General features: G+C 37.8%; 2 protein-coding genes across 3 annotated transcripts in view; both read left to right on the plus strand.

Annotated features, from left to right (window-relative positions):
• TUBGCP5 (tubulin gamma complex component 5) overlaps positions 1-20,450 on the plus strand; it is a 379,326-nt gene that overhangs the window by 238,094 nt on the left and 120,782 nt on the right. The gene's annotated exons all lie outside the window — the stretch shown is intronic.
• Positions 1-20,450, plus strand: part of SLC9A7 (solute carrier family 9 member A7) — a 58,548-nt gene that overhangs the window by 2,718 nt on the left and 35,380 nt on the right. For both annotated transcript variants that reach the window (XM_087967092.1, XM_087967094.1), the window contains exons 2-3: positions 18,004-18,203; positions 18,907-18,984. In XM_087967092.1, coding sequence (XP_087823218.1) covers positions 18,004-18,203; positions 18,907-18,984 — 278 coding nt within the window. The remainder of the gene's footprint in view (positions 1-18,003; positions 18,204-18,906; positions 18,985-20,450) is intronic.

Genomic DNA, 20,450 nt, shown 5'->3' on the forward strand with positions numbered 1-20,450 from the left:
ATAATAAACTTTTTTCCATCCTCCATGAAGATATGTGGACTTTCTTAGAATTGCCTTTTTGTCCATTTTTTAGAGACGCCGCTCTTCTGGGATTTGATTAGAATAATGTGCAACACAGCTGCAAAGCTAGCAAAAGAGAAAGGGCTCCTTTGACATTTTTAAAAGTAGCAGTGGGCTGCAAAGGAATACCTGTCACACTGATCAACTATTTTGGTGGCTAACACAATGGCAGCCCTTGGGCTAGCAGTACTGGTTAAGTCCTGGAGGCATTGGATGTGCTTGGCAATGTGTCTTTTCGGGCAGCTGCAGATCCTGCTTGGCAGCAGTAATATTTCGTGGCAGAAAATTGAGTTGTTTTTTTTAAAAAAAACAAAAAACACTGGTAGGCTTCACAAGACTTCTTGGAGGGCTCCATGTTACACAGGTCTAGTTTAGAAGGCAATATATGCAGTAGGTTTATTCTACACAAGAAGTTATAAAATTAGTAATATTTATAGAATGCACAGATAACTATTAATAGGCTATATATTTAACCTTTGTGGGTATTAATCTATATCTGTACAGAATTTTTTATTTTTTGGAACTTTCTTCACAATTATAACTCATTATTTTGCTATACTGTCTTTTCTAACATCTTTTTTGTTAAGCTTTTGTCATTATCAAAAAAAATGGCAGGTGCTTTATATTTTCACAAGGAAAGGATTGCAAAACATAACAATGTTCATTTTGTTTAGGTAATGCCTTCAGAGAATATTGTACTTTTAAATTATATAAACAAAAACATGTTTTGACCCGACGTCAAATTGACAGTAAAATCAGGAAGGCAAGTGAGCAGGTGCAGTTATACAAACTTAAGTTTTGTATCCATTGTAGAACAAGAAACTAATTCAGCTTTCCCTTGTAAAATAATGTCTAGGTCAGCTGGACAATTCTTTAGCCGGTTATCAGTTATGTGATATACTACAATATCAATATCAAAACATCTAACTTTCACTGTAGTATAAATGTACAATGATTATGATTTGAAGCTTCAAATATAGTTCGTGTCCTCTTCCCATTGTTTGTGACAGATAAAGGATTTCGAGATTGTGGGTTGCCTTTCTTGGGCACTGGATGGCCACTGGAAAGTTGCATTTATGTGCATGATAAATCAATGCTGAATCACAGGCTCATGACTTAGCTTCAAATTGACTCATTCGCTTAATTAAACTTTGTGCGTCCTTTTTCATACAATTATAGAATAGGAAGAGACTGCAGAGTTCAGCTGTTCTAAGCTGCCTATTAGGGTTAGGGTCCATACAGAATTTGCTAGAGCATATGGGATGGAAGGTTATCTAGACTCTTATTTGAAGATCTCCAGTGATAAGAACCTATCACTCCAGAAAACAACTAATTCCACTAGCTGAAGAAAATTCCTCCAAATATCGAACCCAGGTGTACTTTTCTTTTAATTTCATCCCATTTGTCCTGCTATGTGGGGCAATAGAAAACAGGTTAACTCCTCTTCTACAGATACTTATCAACTAACAACTGTAATGGAGCCCATGATTTCCATCATAAGTCATGATGGTCAAAGCACTTATGCAACCAACTCATTTTTATGACCTTTTTTTGCAGCAGTCATAGAGTGAACACAGTGCTCCGAAAGCAAATGTGGTGTCTATAAAGTAAGTTCATACCTATAATTGCTTTTTCTTTGCTAGAAATTAGCCAAAATGGCTGGAATTTGCCAAAGAACAGTGTTAATCATGGTCAAATGACCATGGAACACTGCAGCTGGCTGTAAAATTGAGCTAATTGCCAAATACTCAAAATGGAGTCATATAACTGTGTGTGCATGTGTGTGCGCATGCCACTGTCATAACTCCACAACCAGGTTGTAAGTTCAATCTGGGAGGTCTATCATAACTTCAGTCACTAAACAATCAGTTGTTAAGCAACCCGTACAGGTAGTCTCAGCTTACCATTATTCATTTAGTGATCATTCAAAGTTAAAGCGACACTGAAAAAAGTGACTTATGACCAGTATTCATATAATCATTGCAACGTCCCCATAGTCACATGATCAGAATTAAGTCACTTGGCAACTGGCATGTATGTATGATGGTTGCAGTGCCCAGGGGTGTCATGTGATCACCTTTTGCGACCTTGTGACAAGCAAAGTCAGTGGGGAAACCAGATTCACTTAACGTGTTACTAACTTAACAACTTATGTGATTCACTTAAGAACTATGGCAAGAAAGGTTGTAAGATGAGGCAAAAGTAATTTTGATAACTGTCTTGTTTAGCAATAGACATTTTGGGCTCAATTGTGGTTGTAAGTCAATGTCTAACTGTACAGCCATTTTGCTCAACCTTAGCAACTTAAAAGGTGCTGACTGAGGAATTCTGGGAGTTGAAGTCTATACATCTTAAAGTTGTCAAGGTTGCGCAACCTTGTTCTATAGGGCAAGCATTTAAGATACCTGAAGAGTTCAACAATGTCTTAGTCGTCTTTTCTCTTTTGGTGACTAAGGCAAGCTCTAATTCCATTTTGTGTGGGGAAAATCTTTTGTCCTCCAAATGTTGCAGCATTATAATTCCTACCATTTTGACAGTGAAAGTCTTCTTGGAGCGACTGTCAGTGTAGGTCAGCAATGTCCAGAGGGAGATAAGTTATATTCACCTATAGTAATGTCTACAGCCATGGTGTTTTGATGATATGAGAAATGTTATGTTCTATTGCGTAGTGCTTTTCTGGGCTGTATCTTGAGTGTGACAATAATAAAAAAACTCTTTTGTTTTTGGAGGCCCTAAATTTAATTGGCAATCAGAATTTCTAATGTCCCTTGTGTTGTAATCATATATATGATTTAAACAGTGAAACTAAGTTTGGCTTCTGTAACTTCATGGACATCACTGAGCAGTTTGTTTGCAACATATAGAAATAGTTGGTTTATTCTGTTCTTTGTCATATTTGAAAAGCATGGTTTAGCCTGTAGCCTTGGATTTACAGATGCTTTATCATTCTGGCAGAATCCTACTCAGCTTTCTAGATCAGCCAGCCAATTAGGTGTTGCATAGTATACATTTCTTAAATTTACAGTGGCTTGCCATTGCATTTTAAAATTGCCATTATAAGGAAACAGCTGAAACCACATATTAAACGGACATGAGTGTTCATTTATTTATTGGACAAAAATGCTTTTGAGTAAAAGTAGTTACACAAGAGCGGGACAGCTTTTATATTTTATATTTAAAACTGCCAGGAGACCTTAAAATAATTCCTTCTTTTCTAGTTTATTTGGCAGCTTGACCTTGTTAAAAGTGTCTTGTTAATCTCTTCTGGTTTACCTTGATGTGATATACACACCCATTGTGGCTCCTAAGCCATTGTTTTTGATGGGGGATGGGCTCACCCCTTATATTAAACTAAAGCCAAGTACCATGTTATGGATTAGTGCCATGTGTAAATCAGAATTCTATTATTACTTGTTAAAGACTTAAGGTATTAAAAGTATTCAGTTCTATTTTTTTCCTTTTTAGATTTTAAACTCTGCAGTTTTTCTTCAATAGCTCCCTGTAACCGCAGTCCCCATCTTTAAAATATGATACAAGCTTTATATCTAGGAATTGGAAATACTTTTTACAGAAATAATGGGATAAGAAGATTGAAGGCAAAACGTGATTTATTTTTTCAGGATCGATAGAGAAAACTGGCACAATAGTTGGCTCAATTCCATGAAAACCATGAAATTTGCAAAGATAACTGTGCTAGCTTTTAAATATAAAGGCCTATAGAAGATAGATAAAGCATTGCCTGATGAAAAAATGGCTGAAATCTCAGAATTGCAGAAGGGTACAAGATAGTAGAAGTTGGAAAGAGGTAGTCAGAGTTGGCTGGAGGAAGAAATGTTAAGTGTTCTTTCCTTTCCCTTTTCTTGCTGTTAAGGAAAAAATGGTAACACCTTTCTCTGCAAACAACCAAAAGCTGAAAATTCTATTATGCTGACTGAAATTCAAGCAGGAAGTACTGCCATTCTGATTAGCAGTGCACAGTTGCAGCTGGTTAACTTGCACACATTCATATTGTTACTTTCCTATGTGACAATCCAGGTAGTCCTTGACTTATAACAGTTTGTTTAGTGACTGTTCAAAGTTACAATGGCAATGAAAAAAACCATTTTTCACAGTTACAACATCCCCATCGCCGCGTGATCAAAATTCGGATGCTTAGCAACTGGTTCATATTTACGACAGTTGCAGTGTCCTGGGGTCATGTGATCATCTTTTGTGACCTTCTGACAGGCAAAGTCAATGGGGAAACCAGATTCACTTAACAACCATGTTAGTAACTTAGCAACTGTAATGATTTATTTAATAACTGTGGCAAGAAAGATCGTAAAATGAGGCAAAAGCCACTTAACAAATGTCCCACTTAACAACAAAAATTTTGGGCTCAATTGTAATCGTAAGTCGAGAACTACCTGTAGTAGACAATTGATTGTTTTTATTTCTTTTTGAGCTTACATAGTACTCTAATGCAGGGGTCGCCAACCTTTTTGACCTCAGCGACCACCATACTCATAATTTTAAATCCTGCAGACCACTAATATTAATTTTGACTGACGGTGGCTTGCTGATGTTGGTGGGAAAGTCGCTCCCATATTCCAGAGCTACAGTAGTTACAGGACTGGCCCTTTGGTCATCCAGGAGCAGTCTGCTCCTCTACCCAGGTGCACCGGCCTGCCATGGACTGGAGAAGCTGCTCCGGGATGACCAAAGGGCCGGTCCTGTGACTACTGCAGCTCTGGAATATCAGAACGACTTTCCCACTAACGTCGGCAAGCCAGCCCAGGGCGGATTTCCCTCCCCCGCTGTTTGTCTTCCCTTCTAGTTCCAGCTCGCATGGCTCTACTCAAGCTAATGTTTGTGCTTGGCCGAAAGATGGGGGCCAGTGAGTGGGCAGGCCATGTGGGTGGCGCAGCCTTGTGTTCCCGTGCAGCCTGGATTAATTGCTTTGGGGGGACGTTTCTCTGCGGACCACCAAAATTTTCTTGTGGACCACCAATGGTCCCCGGACCACCAGTTGATGACCACTGCCCTAATGAATATATCTTGGGTTTAGCGTGTGAGCATTGCAGACATCAATGGCCAAATGCATTGCATAGTTTTGAAGGAGGAAGGTGTAGAAATGTATCTATTTCAGGGGTGGGTTTCTACTGGTTCTGTCCACCTCTGTAGAACTGGTAGCTCTGAAGAGCAGCAGACATAGAACTGGTTCTATGTCTGCTGATGTTTTTGCCCCACCCACCTGGGCTCTTACCTGATCTTTATTTCCTGATTTTTCAACTTCAGCTGCCGAATGAGGCACAGCTGCAGTTAAAAAAACAAGAAAAGAGGGCTGTTTCAAAGGCTGCTTCTCAGCACGCAGCATGATAATGACGTGCTAATGACAATTTACAGGCGCACGGCTCACAGCGGGAAGGGAAGCTCGTAAATCCCAAACCGGTAGTTAACCCTGTCGTATCCCATCCCTGATCTATTTCACAAAATAGGATTCAAGGTCGCAACAATGACTGATAGTTTCCATTTTTGTCTTCCTTGCAGGCCCTCAGTATGCACTTTGCTGGCGATATCACACTCACAATATACCAATGCAGAAACTTGCACGCTTCATATAGGGGTTAGGTAAGTCTGAATCTTTACACCAATATTGTATTTTTTCACTTCTCTTAATATTCTTATTTTATAGCTTGTCCATAAAATAAGAGTATTTTTAAAGGAAAATATGCCATATTGAACAGCAACACAAGTTTCGTTTATTGCCATGAACAGGCCTTCCATTGGCTATTGTTGAGGGATGTGATGTCGCCAGCAGAGTGCATCCTGGGCTGGCTGGGCCTCGCCAATCACTGAGTATGTTGAGGTCTCAGTTTTGTGGACATTTTTGAGAACATTACATTTTGGGGAGGGAGAAGGCAAAGGTAAGTTGCTATCATAAAATGCCATTTCAACCTCTAGTCTTAAGCTTTTCCATTGCACCATATTGAAGACCACTAATTCTAGTGTGTAGTGTGATGACTCCCCTGGACACGTCCCCAGATATCTCTCCATATGTCAGTTCAGAGGAGGAGGAACCAGTCCCAGCGTATCAGGATGGGGGTTGGTCAACGAGCAGCTGTCTGAGAGGGATTTGGCTGAAGAGCAGCTGCAGCAGGACAGCCCTGAGGCCTCAGGTGCGGAAAGCATGCAGCTGCAGCCGGTCAGTGATGATGAAGAAGAACCGCCTTCTCTATCTGATCCAAGGGCAGACAAAAGGCAGGAGCAGCAAAGGTCATCCTGATTACTCATGAGGAGGCAGCTTCGTCTCTCTTGATGGGCTACACCATATGCTGGCTATTTAGCATGGCAGACAGATGGAGATGATGGTGGGGACATCACTTTTCCTAGCTGTGTGTTTCCTGGTCGTTGTGATTCCTGTCTTGCTTTGGATTGACACGGTGCCTTGACTTTGGAACATGCCTTGGGATCTCTGCATTTTTCTGGCCCCATGAATTCTCTTGTGTTGTGCATTTAATTTTTCCTGGTGGGTTTGTCTTGTTTGAGAAACTTTCAAATGCCTTGTGGACTCATTGGCCATTGCTCTGTGGACATCGGTCTGCTTTTGCATCGGTCGGCTGAACTTAATTGGGACAGTCCTGGGTTTTTGGTGAAGGGAATTGCTGGGGAATATTAATAAACCTACTAAACCATTGTTATGTGTGTGTATGAATGAACAGGATAGCACATGAACTAGCTGTAAACTCTGAAAGGGGAATTTTAGGTTCCGTTTGACTTTTAATGAAAGTGCCTTTTATCTCTTAATAAAAGTGCCTTTTCACTTCAACCAAATGGAGTCGAGAGTTTTACTTCCCTCGGGGATTAGACTTGGGCAGGTCTGACAGATGCAGTTGCACTTTATGACCACATTGCTTATGGTGGAAATTCCAGTTCCAATTTGTCCATAAGCCAAGGACTACACATACCACCGAATTATAATGGGAATTAGTCAAAACCCCCTTTGACTGCATGGCAGAGGACGGAGGAAAGTAACATGAAACAGAGTTGACTACTTACAATTTATCTTTTTCCAGACAGAATTCTCGATATTTTAAGTTAGTCTAGTATGGGAATAATTTCCAGAATACTGCTTTTTGAAGTGTAGGCTTCCTTTGAGAATTACAGTTAGCACTGTTTGACCATTTCGAAGAAGAAAGCAGCTATTGATGAGAATAGCATCTGCAAAAGATGAAGTAAGAGTAGGAGTGATAGAGAATGGCAATTCATGAAAAGACGAATTGTCTTGTTATTTAGTTGACAGTATCTTGCATATGCAGTAAGAATTAAGTCTAATATACTTGGACAATTTGATAAACTGAAAATAGTTGACTGCATTTAGGATATGTTGAGAAAAAAGACAGTTTTTGAAATGCAATATTTGTTCCCCTACCCATCATTGGTAAACCTAAATAATAATAATAGAATTTGCTTGGTAAGTACTAATAAAATGATGATGATGGTGATGGTGAGATCCATTCAGTTGTTTTGGCCAGATCTCACCACATCTTCTGATCTTGTGCTACTTTTTTACGTTTTTCTATTATTTGGCTGCTGTCAGCTTTGATGATGACTAATAATAACAATTATATAAACTTACTGTGTGTAAACCATCAATGTACTAACATGGTGATAGAGCAGTTAGGCCTTTCAGCAGATGTCCAAACCAGAAGAGAATGAAAGAGAATAATGAATGCATCGTTAACTTTTCTTGGAAGCATCTGGAAAAGAAATTTTAGGTGATTTCCTTCTTCAGTCTCATTCTTAATCAGTGAAACAGAAGCAGATAATAATATTTCTGTAAGATCTCTAGCTGTAGAACACAGATTCTCCCAATTTTCAATTTATTGGCCCAATGAGAAGTTTCCCACTTAGAAGGGATATTTGGAGAAGGTGTAAGCAGAGTGGGTAGCTCAGTGCACACAATTCTATATGTAGCAACATTTTTTTAAAAAAAAATCCAAGTTTCTTATAAGTGAAGAGACAAGATGGATAAATCACTTCAAAAATATGTAGTGCATTCAATTGTTAAATGGGGGGTGTTCAGTAGTCATTTTCCTTGATAACCTTTTGGCAAATTGTACTTGGAGGGGAGGGAGGGAACAAAAATGAACTGTTATACAGTGCACATGGCTACAAAAAAATGACAATATTAAAAACTGCTTACCTTAGAGCAGGTAGGCAAGATGCTACAGTGCAAACTTGTGGTTATGCTAAGCTTCCCAGGGCCTCCCCTCCTCCCAAGGCACCCAATGTTCTATTTAACAATCATAGTGGGGAGAGCAGAGATTGAAGTCATTAAGCGAGACAATCACATTGGTACCTTGTTTAATGACCATTGTGATTTGTGACAATAGTTGTAAAGCTCCATTATGATAATAAGTTAAGGACTGCATGTAATACGATGTCAGATTCTTTAGATAAGTCATTCCCACCATCATTAAATGTACAAAGTTCACCTATTGCCACAAGATACAGTGAGTTTGATGTGACTAAATCCATCGAGGTATAGGATGCTTAAGTCATGGCAGTGTTCTGAGTGTATGGTTTGAGGACAAGTTGCTGCAATACAGACTAGATTTCCATTTTAATTTAACTATAACTATGAATAAACCATAACTTGTACAACATACTAGGACAGGAATGGGCAACCTTTTAATGGAAAAGGGACATACTTTGGTTTGGGGGAGCTGCAAAACAGATAGGAGGACTACATCGTTTCATTTAAAAAATGAAAGAAGTATGTGTCATATTCTTTACTTATACTTTTATACTTTAGGGTTTGCCAGATAGCTTTTATGTGTTTCCTAATTTGAAATTATAGAAACTGAGATCAGCTTGGTGAAGGTGCTCTGGGGATTGCACATGAAGCATCCTTGTTCTAAGATATGATCTGCTCCTTTGAATTTGGCTTCCCATTGTAAATCCAGCCATAGGGCACTGTGCAGCTGGTTGACCTGAAGCTTTTTGGGCTTCTGTTTGCAAACTAAAATAATAGAGTGAATTAGTCCAGCATCTGTGTAATAAAACATAGAATGCCAAGAGTGGTTAAATATTAGATGTTGTTTTAGCAGGTATTCAGCAGTTGTTAATATGGAATGTATACCATTGAAAGAAACAGCACTATTCTAAATAGATGATAGGGAAATGAATTAAAGCTGAAAGCACTTTGTAAGAGTGATTGACATATTCCTTCAGAACAACCACTCTATACAAGTTATATTGATAGTATTCAGGTTAGGTATATTTAATGCATTATTGAGTCTGTGCATTTTGTTATCCTTGGATAGACAGCTTAGAACATCTCTCCAGAAGTTTCTGTACTATTGAATCTTTTGCATAAGTACCGATTGAGACTGACAGATTAAAAAAAAGATGAAAATGTCTATGCCATTATGTATAATGAAGATTAACGATATGCTTGAGATTCTTTCTGATAGTTTATTGCTGGGGAGTGAAATATTTTGTTATAGTGCTATGCTTTTACAAAATGAAGAAGACACTGACTCATATCGGTTTTGACACACTTTCTTAAGTATTACTTTAGAGTAATGAGAATACTAGTAATATTATATTGTGGTGTTAATGTTTTTAAAATGGTATGTTTGAGAGTCAATGGAACATGATTCATATATAAAAAACATGGGCCAAAGAGCTGAGGAGTAAAGTGTTTTTCTTACTATTTCTCCTGCGACTGTCCTACAAATTCTAGGTAAACCTTCCCCACCTTATGCCTTCCAAGAATGTTGGGATCTTCAAGCAAGGGAAGAGGCAAATTGCCTGATGCAACTTGCGTCATAATATTGACACTGTGAGGGTTATGTATTTGTGTCCAACCTCAGGCTACAAGTACACAAGGTCCTATTTACATTTGTGACATATTTTTTGTCATTTTAATCTACATCTACATACATACATACATACAAATATATATGTATATGTATGTATGTATGTATGTATGTGTGTGTGTATGTATATGTATATGTGTGTGTGTGTGTGTATATGTATATATATATATATATATATATATATATATATATGGCACGTATGTTCCTCTTGGCTTCTTGGTGTTCACTAAGAAAGGATTTTTCAAAATGACCATCAGAGCATTAGTATTTTGTATATTATTATTAACACGCTCTGATGCTAAGCAGTTCTACTTCTCCTCCCCACCTGAAAAGAAAAGTTCCAAATGCAAAACACAAGCAGAGGAGAGGAGTTTCAGTTTTAGTTTCACAGCACCAAGCAGCTTTTAGTAGAGAACAGTTGAGCTAAGCCATGCCCAGGCTCCTTGCTATCTCCTTCTTGCTCACACAGCAAATACTGTTTCAATTTCCAAACAGTCCTCAACTGTCTCACACACTGACAGGATGCTAGCCAGATGAATACCAATGGATGCTGATAGGCAGAGGCAGACATTTTTTTTCCTTCCTTATTTTCCTCCCTAAAAACTAAGCCCAACCACATAGTTTCATAGCGAAGCATAGGTATCGAGCTAGTCATAAAATAAAAAGGTGCCTTCAATTGAAACTACAACTCCCAGAACTTCTAGATGAAAGCAACATCCAATACTTAGTTAACATTAGCTTGGGGAAGGAGATTCATAGTGCAGATATTCCTCAACTTACAACAGTTCATTTAATGATGTTCAAAATTACTAGATCACTGAAAAATGTGGCTTTTGACCATTTTTCACACTTGCAACATTGCAGCATCCCCAAGGTCACGTGATTTACATTTGGATGCTTGACAACTGAACAACCATGTTACTAGCTTAACAACTGCAATGATTTATTTAACAACTGTGGCAAGAAAGGTTGTACAATGGGGCAAAACTCACTTAACAGATGTGTTGTTTATCAACATAAATTTTGGGCTCAATTGTGAGTCGAAAACTATCTACCTTTCTCAATCACTTTATAGAATTAGATGTTGGTGACAAAGGTTTTTGATCTGGTTTCATATGTTCTTAGAGCAGGGGTCCCCAACCACCGGTCCGTGGACCGGTACCGGTCCGCGGAACAAGTCCTACCGGGCTGCTGGCTTGCTGGGCGCCGCCATCTTTTTTTGATGAAAAAGTGCTTCCGGTGAGCTTTTCCGGTAGAAAGCTCACCGAAGCACGTTTTCATCAAAAAGATGGCGGCACAGCGCTTCCAGTGAGCTTTTCCGGTAGAAAGCCATTTCTACCCGGAAAAGCTCACCGAAGCGCTTGAGCGCCGCCATCTTTTTGATGAAAAAGTGCTTCCAGTGAGGTCACCGGAAGCACTTTTGCATCAAAAAGATGGCGCCACCCAGCTGATGCCGGTACCAGGCCGCGGCGCCCAGCTGATGCCGGTACCGGGCCGCGGCGTAAAAAAGGTTGGGGATCACTGTCTTAGAGGATGGAGATTGTGCTGTAAAATTTGTATGTGTGACAGAATTCAAAATTGATTCAAGATTTAATTGTTAAAATTTTCTAATTTGAGGATAAGGAAATCTTGCTTTTTTTTCTGAGATCCACTGTCAGTTGGTGATTCAGAGGGCCAGACTCAAAAAGTGGACGAAGCCACCCTGTTCTCTTCTGCTCTATTCATATGTGTTCTCACTTTCCATAGATTAAAAAAGGAGATAATCTGAAAAAGTAAGAAATTGGAATCAACAAAGGAAGGCAACAGTAACACATAGAAAATGTCAAATAAAACCGCTGCAACCTAAGCAAGTTACATATATCTACTTACCTGGATTTCAGATTATATTGTAGAGAAGATAATTATGATTGGGCATATTTTTCTTCAGATTTTCATCCTCTTGAGAGCAGTACCTAGTTTCAGTTTCATAGAACTTAGACCCATGATGGTGAACCTATGGCAGAGCCATTTCTGCCAGCACGTGAGTGGTCGGCCTGAAGAGCCCCATTGCACATGCGCGCACATGCCCCCAGCAGCCAGCTAATTGTCAGGTATATGCTGCACATGCGTGGGGGGAGGTGCATGCCCAGGGGGAGGGGCGCATGGTGGGAGTTGCACATGCATGCACAGAGGCACGTGGCGTGGGGGTCACATGCGCATAGGTGTGCAATGCATGTGCAGGGGTTCATGTGCGCATGTGCAGGGGGGTTCACATGTACATTGCATTATGAGAGAGAGTGCACCTTCAGCATGTGACGTGGAAAAGGTTAGCCATCCCTGATTTAGACCAAATACTATCTCTTAAGAGACACTGAGTGTTGTGCTATTCAAACATTGCACCTTGCATCTTATGTCAGAAGTTTAGCTACAAATAAAAAAACAACAACTATTGACTAAAGTGTTCTATACATTATTCTGTACGAGAGTCATAAAGAAATGTTTGCAGTTTTCTTCAGATAAAGTACTGTGTGGAATTAACTTATTCTTTATAATGGGGAAAAAAGGTGAATTCTGATCTATTAAGTACTCCCAACACAGGGCTAACTTGCCCAATTCTAAAAAAATATCAACATATTTTTATTATATTTATTATTACCAAATATAAAGACAAGCCAAAGGTAAGTAGTATAAATAATATTAATCAAAATGGTAGTATAAATAATGTTAACCAAATTCTACAGTGCTTTGATTGAGATAGGATAAAAAGTACTTGTTCCGTGGCTTTTTTCTCTACTATAAAATTGAGCTATGTAAAAGAGCTACAGTATTACATTTCTGAAAATACCTCAATAAATGGATATGCTATTGATTCAATTTATGTCATTAAAATGCATGCTTTTGAAGAAAGAGAAGGCCTAACTATTCTTTCATCTTTCTTAGCTGCTTTTTATGTTAGAAGAATGCCTTCAAGGGAATAAGATGCCCCTTAAGTTTATTTGTTTATTCTGCCTGCAATAAAGAGAGGTATCATTTAAATTTTTGAAATGTGAGACATCAGATTTAATCTCGGGGCTAACAGAAGACTCCTGTTTGATATTGGATGAATCATTGATGGATTTCCTAACCCATCCCAAAGGAAGCTTGCTGTAGAGATGAATGTTGATAGGGAACAAAATGAGTTGCTCCCAATCTTGGGGGAAACAGGAGTAAAGTTCAAATGTGGGTGTTTGTTGATGCACATGCATTTTACTGCTCCAATATACATTTGACGTTCTTATGTGCCAAATTCTCTTCATAATGCTGGACATCTACAGAATATATTAGTGATATTATTGAAAGAATGAGGGTTTATTGAACCTATGATTATACTCTTTTGCCCTGGAACGTTTTATGTTATACTTTAAGAATGTTCATGGTCTTCAGCCCTCCTCATTAATCAATTTACATCCCAATTAAAATGTTCAAGGAAGCCTAGATAATCTGTCTGGACATGTTTTAGGTTTTGCTCCTGCCTAGGCATGACAATACTATCAACAATAATTGGTTTCTAGTTTTAGAATGATCTCAACTGTCACCTGAATTTTATTTTTAGGCAGTTGAGAAAAAAATAAAAAAATACCATGTTTAAAAATCTAGAAATGCAAATATTTATTATATTCACTGATTGTGAATACTTAAAAAAAGAGGAATTCCAGTGGATGTGTATGTATAGTCATTAGGGAAATTATAGCTTTAGTATGTTGAAGGAACATAGTTTCTCCTTGACTAGAGATAAATGGTCCTGTTCTGATAACATGTTTATTTCAGAGCAGTTATTAAACCAGTCAAATCTCCTTTAATTGTTCTGACCACACACAATCCCACCAAATGAAAGGGAAAAAATACTATATGGAACAAGTCTATATTACATAATTGGCTCTTTCTCATATGGTTAGAAAGACATCAATAATGTTTGGAGTTATGATGTGTGTTGCCTGGCCTTTGTAGCAAGTGCTCTGTTTTTTGTTTTTTTTTCAGCTGTATAATCTTTTCCAGCAATTTTGCTTTGAATAGATATGAAAGATAGGTGAATGGACTGTTTTAAGTATTCCCATGGCACAAGTTAATTAGTTTAATCCTGTGCATTAGTGAATCCATTTTACCTGGAATTTAAATGGATTGACTCAATGGATCCTTTTTTTAGTGACATCATCTTTACACCTCCCTCTGTTGATTTAATTAGGCATCTTATGGAAAGGAAAGTTTTTCTCTTTGGTAGAAAAGGAAAGTGGTTTTAAAAGTATGATATATAGTACTGTAAAGTTGGCTAAGTGAAACTTAAAGATGGTAACAGACATTGACCTCTGCAAATTGGTATGATGGTGTTGTGACATCACACAGTGACATGTGCTATGTAATATGTGCAAATTACAGAATTTACATCATTTGTATGGTGGTGACATCACAATGGCCTGCACCAGACACCTGTTTCAATAGATAAAGCAGTGCATAAGTTCCCTGGCTTAGATCTTTCAGAATTTTGCCTTGTTGCGACTAGTGTGCAGAGGTCTCCAACCTTGGCAACTTTAAGACTTGTGGACTTCAACTCCCAGAATTCTCCAGCCAGCTCTGGCTGGAGAATTCTGGGAGTTGAAGTCCACAAGTCTTAAAGTTGCCAAGGTTGGAGACCTCTGTGTTAGACTACCAGAAAGAAAGAAAAATAATTTTAAAGCCATTCAGCCATAAAATTCAGAGGGCTGGTCACACTCTTCTTCCTCATCAGGGTGTTGCAACAATAACTTACAAACTACAAAAATGAATCCTTGTGTGTCACTTTGCACCTCCAGAAGAAAGACGGGGGTAAAAATATAAGATAAACAACTGTTTCCCCTTTTCTCTACTTCTTTTATTTGGGACATTAATTTTGTAAGATGGTGGTTATTTAATAAAGCCTGTAAAAATATATTTCTGTTTTTCCTTTGGAGAAAATCCTAATAATTCACGTTTTTTTACATTGCCCGTTTTTAAAGTTTTTTTTTAGAATGAAACAAGGTCCTTATTGGTTTCTGTTTACTTTAGTACAAACAGGAATATCAACCAAATGGAAAGATTACCGTAATTCCCTTCTGTGCATTGCATCATCCTGTTGTCCTTGTCATTTATCTTTCCTACCTCCCTCTGCTTCCCATATTGAAGACCAAATACAAACAAAAAGTCAATTTGAACAGGAGAGGCCATGAATTCGAACAAACCTGCCAGGCTATGTGTAGAAACCAGTCTCTTCTGTCAGTTTGACAGAAAAAAAAGCCTCAGGTGCTGTCAAGAAACAAATATTATCTTTTCAAGTACTGGTTGGGTTTGGAAGCAAACATTTCAAAAAGGATATTCCTTCTCTTTGGTTGTTCATTTCTGAATGTGAATGGGTCTGCAGAGACATGCTGAGCTAATTTATTTATTAAATAAATTAATCCTAATAAAGCCCCCCTGTACCACCAGAGAACTGCTATTTGAGCAGAGTAAATGCTGCCCTCACTCTATATATAGGGTTTCCCATTGGGAGCTTGATTGGCTGAGAAGCCTTTGTTCTTTATTATGTATGTAATCACACTTCTGCTAAAACACCTATGAAGGCATGCCTTGAAAATGTAACTAACATTAAAAAACTTAACCCACATGTTGGAAGTGTGTAATTAAAGTGGCCTCTTAAGTGGCAGTTGATTGCCTTAAGAATGCTTACCAATATGACGAAATGGGGTCAAACTAGGTAGAGTTCCATTATTTCACAGGGCTTTATGTGTTCAATCAGCCAGTCCCTAAAGAAGATCAGAAGTGAACTTCTGTGCAGATTCTAACTTTCATCCTCCCACATTTCAGTCATAACCACAGCCTTAAGGATTAGCACCAATTTTTTTCATACTGCTCAAATTCTTAGCTTCAGCATGCCAGCAATAATTATAGAAATATTCTAAATTCAAAATATCAATCTGCGGCTCAGGTTTTTTTTTCAGAATTAAGTACCTTTGCTAAAAAAAAAAAAAAAAAAGTAAGGCAAATATTTTTTTGCTCTCCAGCTTATAGTTTAAAAGCTATTATCCACTCATTAGATGCACTAATTATTCTACCTAGGTTTTATTTTTAGAGGCAAAGCTTTTATGGATTTATATTTGCTGCTAATTCATGTGAGCAGTTTAGCAAGAAAGTAGAGCAGGGTCGCAATGCATTTTCCCAACCATTTTTAAAAGAGTTGTCTCCAGGTTGGATTGTTAAGGTGGTGTTACCTTCTTAGAAAATGTAGCATTCAAGGAAAATGCAAGCTGTCTACTGACATTCTTTGAGTCCATTTAGATTATGCATTTTTAAAATTCACTTGAGAGTTTGAAAAAGTATTTCGTACAAATATACATTTCTAAGATGATTGTTTTGAATTTTATAAAGGTAAACCAAAACTCACGTCAAATTATTGAGTGGGTGTTATCCTTTTGTAACAGGTATTCTTTTGAAAAGCATGAATGAGATTGCTCTCTAGTTAATTCTTTTGACCTCAAAACTGCTCTAGAATAAATAGCCTTGTGATCCAAGCTTATGCTTTCTCTTTACCAGGCTAGTGTCTTACACTGTTAGAATACTGTTTCCTTATCAACCATGGTTTATGGAACATATAATCCATGTTGGGTTGTTCTATATTGGTTAATGCTATTTTTTCATATTTGTTATGAGATTTCCTTTGGAACTTCTATTTCTTTTGTCTATTGGTAGTATTGCCCTAGCTATTCAAATGTAATAAATACTTTTAAGGTATATCTGATAACATGATTTATCTGGTACTATTGAACTATTTTGCCTAAATGATCATGAAAATTTGTAGTGTAATTAACAGGGGTGGGATATGACAGGGTTAACTACCGGTTCGGGATTTACTAGCTTCCCTGCAGGCTGCGCGCCTGTAAATCGTCATCAGCAGCTGCCTGCAGAGAAGCAGCCTTTGAAACAGCCCTCTTTTCTTGCTTTTCTAACTGCAGCTGTGCCTTGTTCGGCAGCTGAAGTTGAAAAATCAGGAAATAAAGATCAGGTAAGAGCCCAGGTGGGTGGGGGGGCAAAAACATCAACTGGTTCTATGTCTGTTGCTCTTCAGAGCTACCGTTTCTACAGAGGTGGACAGAACCAGTAGAAACCCACCCCGGTAATTAAAGTGCTAAGAATTCTGGTTTTTGTTTGTTTTTCTTTTACAAATCTTTTAGAGTTTTGGAAACAATTATTCAGAAAGTACACTGAACACTCTTGTACTCAGTATAAGTATATTCCAGTCAAAATCTAGAGCTATGGTCAGATTTGTTTTGCTTGCCCTTCCTGTGTAAGGCTTTGGCAGAATATTTAACATGATGAGAAGACTTAATGTCCCAAATACATTTGGACTTAAATTAAGGGCTCTGTGAATTTTTTTAAGTGAGCAAACTGGTTATCTAATCCTGTCTTACAATATTTGTTTAAAACTAAAAAGTAGAATTCATTTTGTGGCTGGAAACTTGCCAAATCAACCTCCTGGTTACTGGAATCACTACAGAACCCAAGGTGCTAAACAAAATGTATTCATTTCAGTTTTCAAATTGATGTTTAATTGCTCAGAGTGTTTTGGGCTTTGGCCAATGAACAGCTCAAGCATAAGTTGGATAAAGATAGGACATTGTAAGGATCAAATGCTTGCATTTTTTTAGAAGTTCTGAATGGTTTAGAAGGGGGGGTGTCATCAGAAAACTGTAGTATACTGAATTGAAGAAGGGGGTATGAATCCCCTCATGTTTTAGAAAAAAATCTAGTATGTTTATGGACATGAGATTATTTATAACTAGAACTTTCCAAATAGGAATTAAAATATCAACATATGGCAGTGCTGCAGTTCTAAAATGATGCCCCACTGAACCTTTTAAGCTTCCTTTGCACAATGTTGTGATTATAGTTGTACTTACAATGATGAGAAAAATATCTGTATCCTCCCTGTGTAGAACATGAAAATGAATATAAAAATGTAATCAGTCAACGATAAATCCTTCTTAAAAATAAAACATGTAAAAGTTTATATAGCCCCAGTAGGATGTAACTTGTGGTCCTATTTGTCTTTCAGGGTTGATTGTTGGAGTAATCTTGAGATATGGTATACCTCCTGCCAATGGTCATGACAAGCCTTTCAGCTGTTCTCAGGAAGACAGAGCTTATTCCACTCTGTTAGTCAACATCAGTGGGAAGTTCTTTGAATATACCTTAAAAGGAGAAATAAGCCCTGGAAAAATACACAATGTGGAACAGAATGATATACTGCGAAAAGTGAGAGCTGCCTTTTGTTGACTACGGTTCCTTTCCTACTGAACTGCACAAAATTTTGACACAAAAAATTTTCAAAGCGGAAAATGTGAAATGCAGTGTAATCTTTCCTAGTAGTAGGATGCAGTTTGTAGTGTTGTTCAAATATGGTAACAACCCATCTCTTCTGCGTTCTGTGGTCCTTAGACATGATTATTGATCTTTCCATAGCAGTTTGATAGTTTACCTTCCCTCCTCCCACTACCTAGGGTTCAGATAACCTCAAAATCTCAGGGTGTGTATACTATTAAATACTAATTTCTTGTTTCTCACAAGTCACGTTGTGACTTGCTTCCTTCTGTTATTTTTTTATAGATCAGGAACTAAATGTAAGGGGTAGATTATCCAGCCACTTAACCCTATCCATATCCTTATCCCGAATAAGGATATGAATCCAAGCCACCATTTTGCTATGTGCAGAATGTAGGTTAAGTGAAACTTTTGTTCGGAAAGATAAATGGTTGCCTGAATCATCTTGCAAAATGGAACACACGCTTGTGAGTTAGAGCAACGTAAGAAATTCTTGCAATAAAATCTGTTTCCTGAGGCAGGTATCAAAGTAATAATTTCAGAAAAATAATTTGAAAGATTGCCTTGAGAAACTATCAAAAATATAGCCACATAGGCATTTTGTTCAATAACATGTTCTCTCTCTTTTTCTTTCAAGGTAACTTTTGACCCAGAAGTATTCTTCAACATCCTTTTGCCTCCCATAATTTTCCATGCTGGCTACAGTTTAAAGAAAGTAAGCTTCAAATACTCTTATTTTCACACCCTGGGTTTTTATCTTGTGTTCACATAAAACTGATTCCCCCACCCTTTATATTATGTTCCAGTTTGAAGGGTTTACTTTTGAAAACTACTGAACTGCTAGATTGGCATATTCTGGAGGAGAAATTGAGCATGCTGGAGTTCACAGGAATATTCTGTTCTTTAATTTGTAAATTGTTCATATACAGTACCTACTATAAATTAGTTACAGTACCTAACTATCCGGCCACTCATTTAACTCCCATTGGCTGATGTGCAGACCTCAGCATTTATTATAATCTCACATAGTGTTCTGTAGGTTACAAACCAAGATCTTCCAAGATTTAGAAGGTTGATTGGGTTATATGGGAATAAGATGCTCTTGGGAAGTTTTCAAGCTACATAACCTACATAGAATTTTCCATATAGTCTTCAGGATGCAGGGCATGTCTTGCACTGAAAGTCCTGTAGTTTATTTTCACAAGAGTAGTTCCACTTACAAAATAAGGCAATCATCTTTTAAAAAGCATTCAGAGAGATCTAAAATGGCAAGTGATACCCATTTTATTTATTTCCCTTATCTCTTAAGAAGTAAGATGTGTGTTTAGTATATAGCTAAGAAAGCTGCTCAAATAAAATAAATGCAAAAGACTTTGTTGTTTTTTATGATTATTGTGAGAGTTCACTATAATCACTAGAAATTAGGGCTTTAAAATTCAGTTTTCCTTTTACATAAAAGCCTGCCATGCTTTTTTGCAACCTGGTAGGTGTGATAGCTGCAGATGTTTTGTGTACATGTACAAGTATTATTTTATTAGTCCAGAGATAAAATTAGAATGATCAGATATCCATTTAAACTGATGGGCCAGATTTCTTGAATATTAAGGTAAAGTTAAGGTAGGAGACTGGATATCTTTAGTAAGGATGCATTCTATGTTCTCATCTAGATTACTTGCTTTGTTTCATAATTGCTATGAAATAAAGGATGAAATTATAATATTGTATTTTGCCCACCTCAGAATGACTTGTTAACCCATTTGGGATTGTAAACAGCTTGTTGAAATGATAGGCCTGCATCCAAAGAAGATGAATCCTTGTGGCCTGTAAAGTGTTGATAAATATTCCTCGACAGCAGATTTTCTCCACCACAGATTCAAATGTGACAAAGTCATTTTCAGCTTTTTCTTGAATACACCGAGAGAGGACTATGTGTTAGCAACTGGATTACTGTCAATAATTTGCAGGCTCCATTTGCGTGAGTGGTGGGTGTATGTGCCCACCACACACACAGAATCATCCCCTCCCCCCCAGTCCGCAAAGCCAAAAAGATTGGGGATTGGAGAGGTCCAACCACTTAAGACTGACCACCCCAACCCAGCCACACGGAGCCACAAGTCTTAAAGCCGGTTGGAGACTGTGTTCTAGAGGGTTAACTTACGAAGCAAGTGAGAAACAATGAAC

Source organism: Notechis scutatus, chromosome 5 (assembly GCF_049901735.1).
Source record: "Notechis scutatus isolate UNSWTSFEM ecotype Mainland chromosome 5, rNotScu1.2, whole genome shotgun sequence".
Taxonomy (NCBI): domain Eukaryota; kingdom Metazoa; phylum Chordata; class Lepidosauria; order Squamata; family Elapidae; genus Notechis; species Notechis scutatus.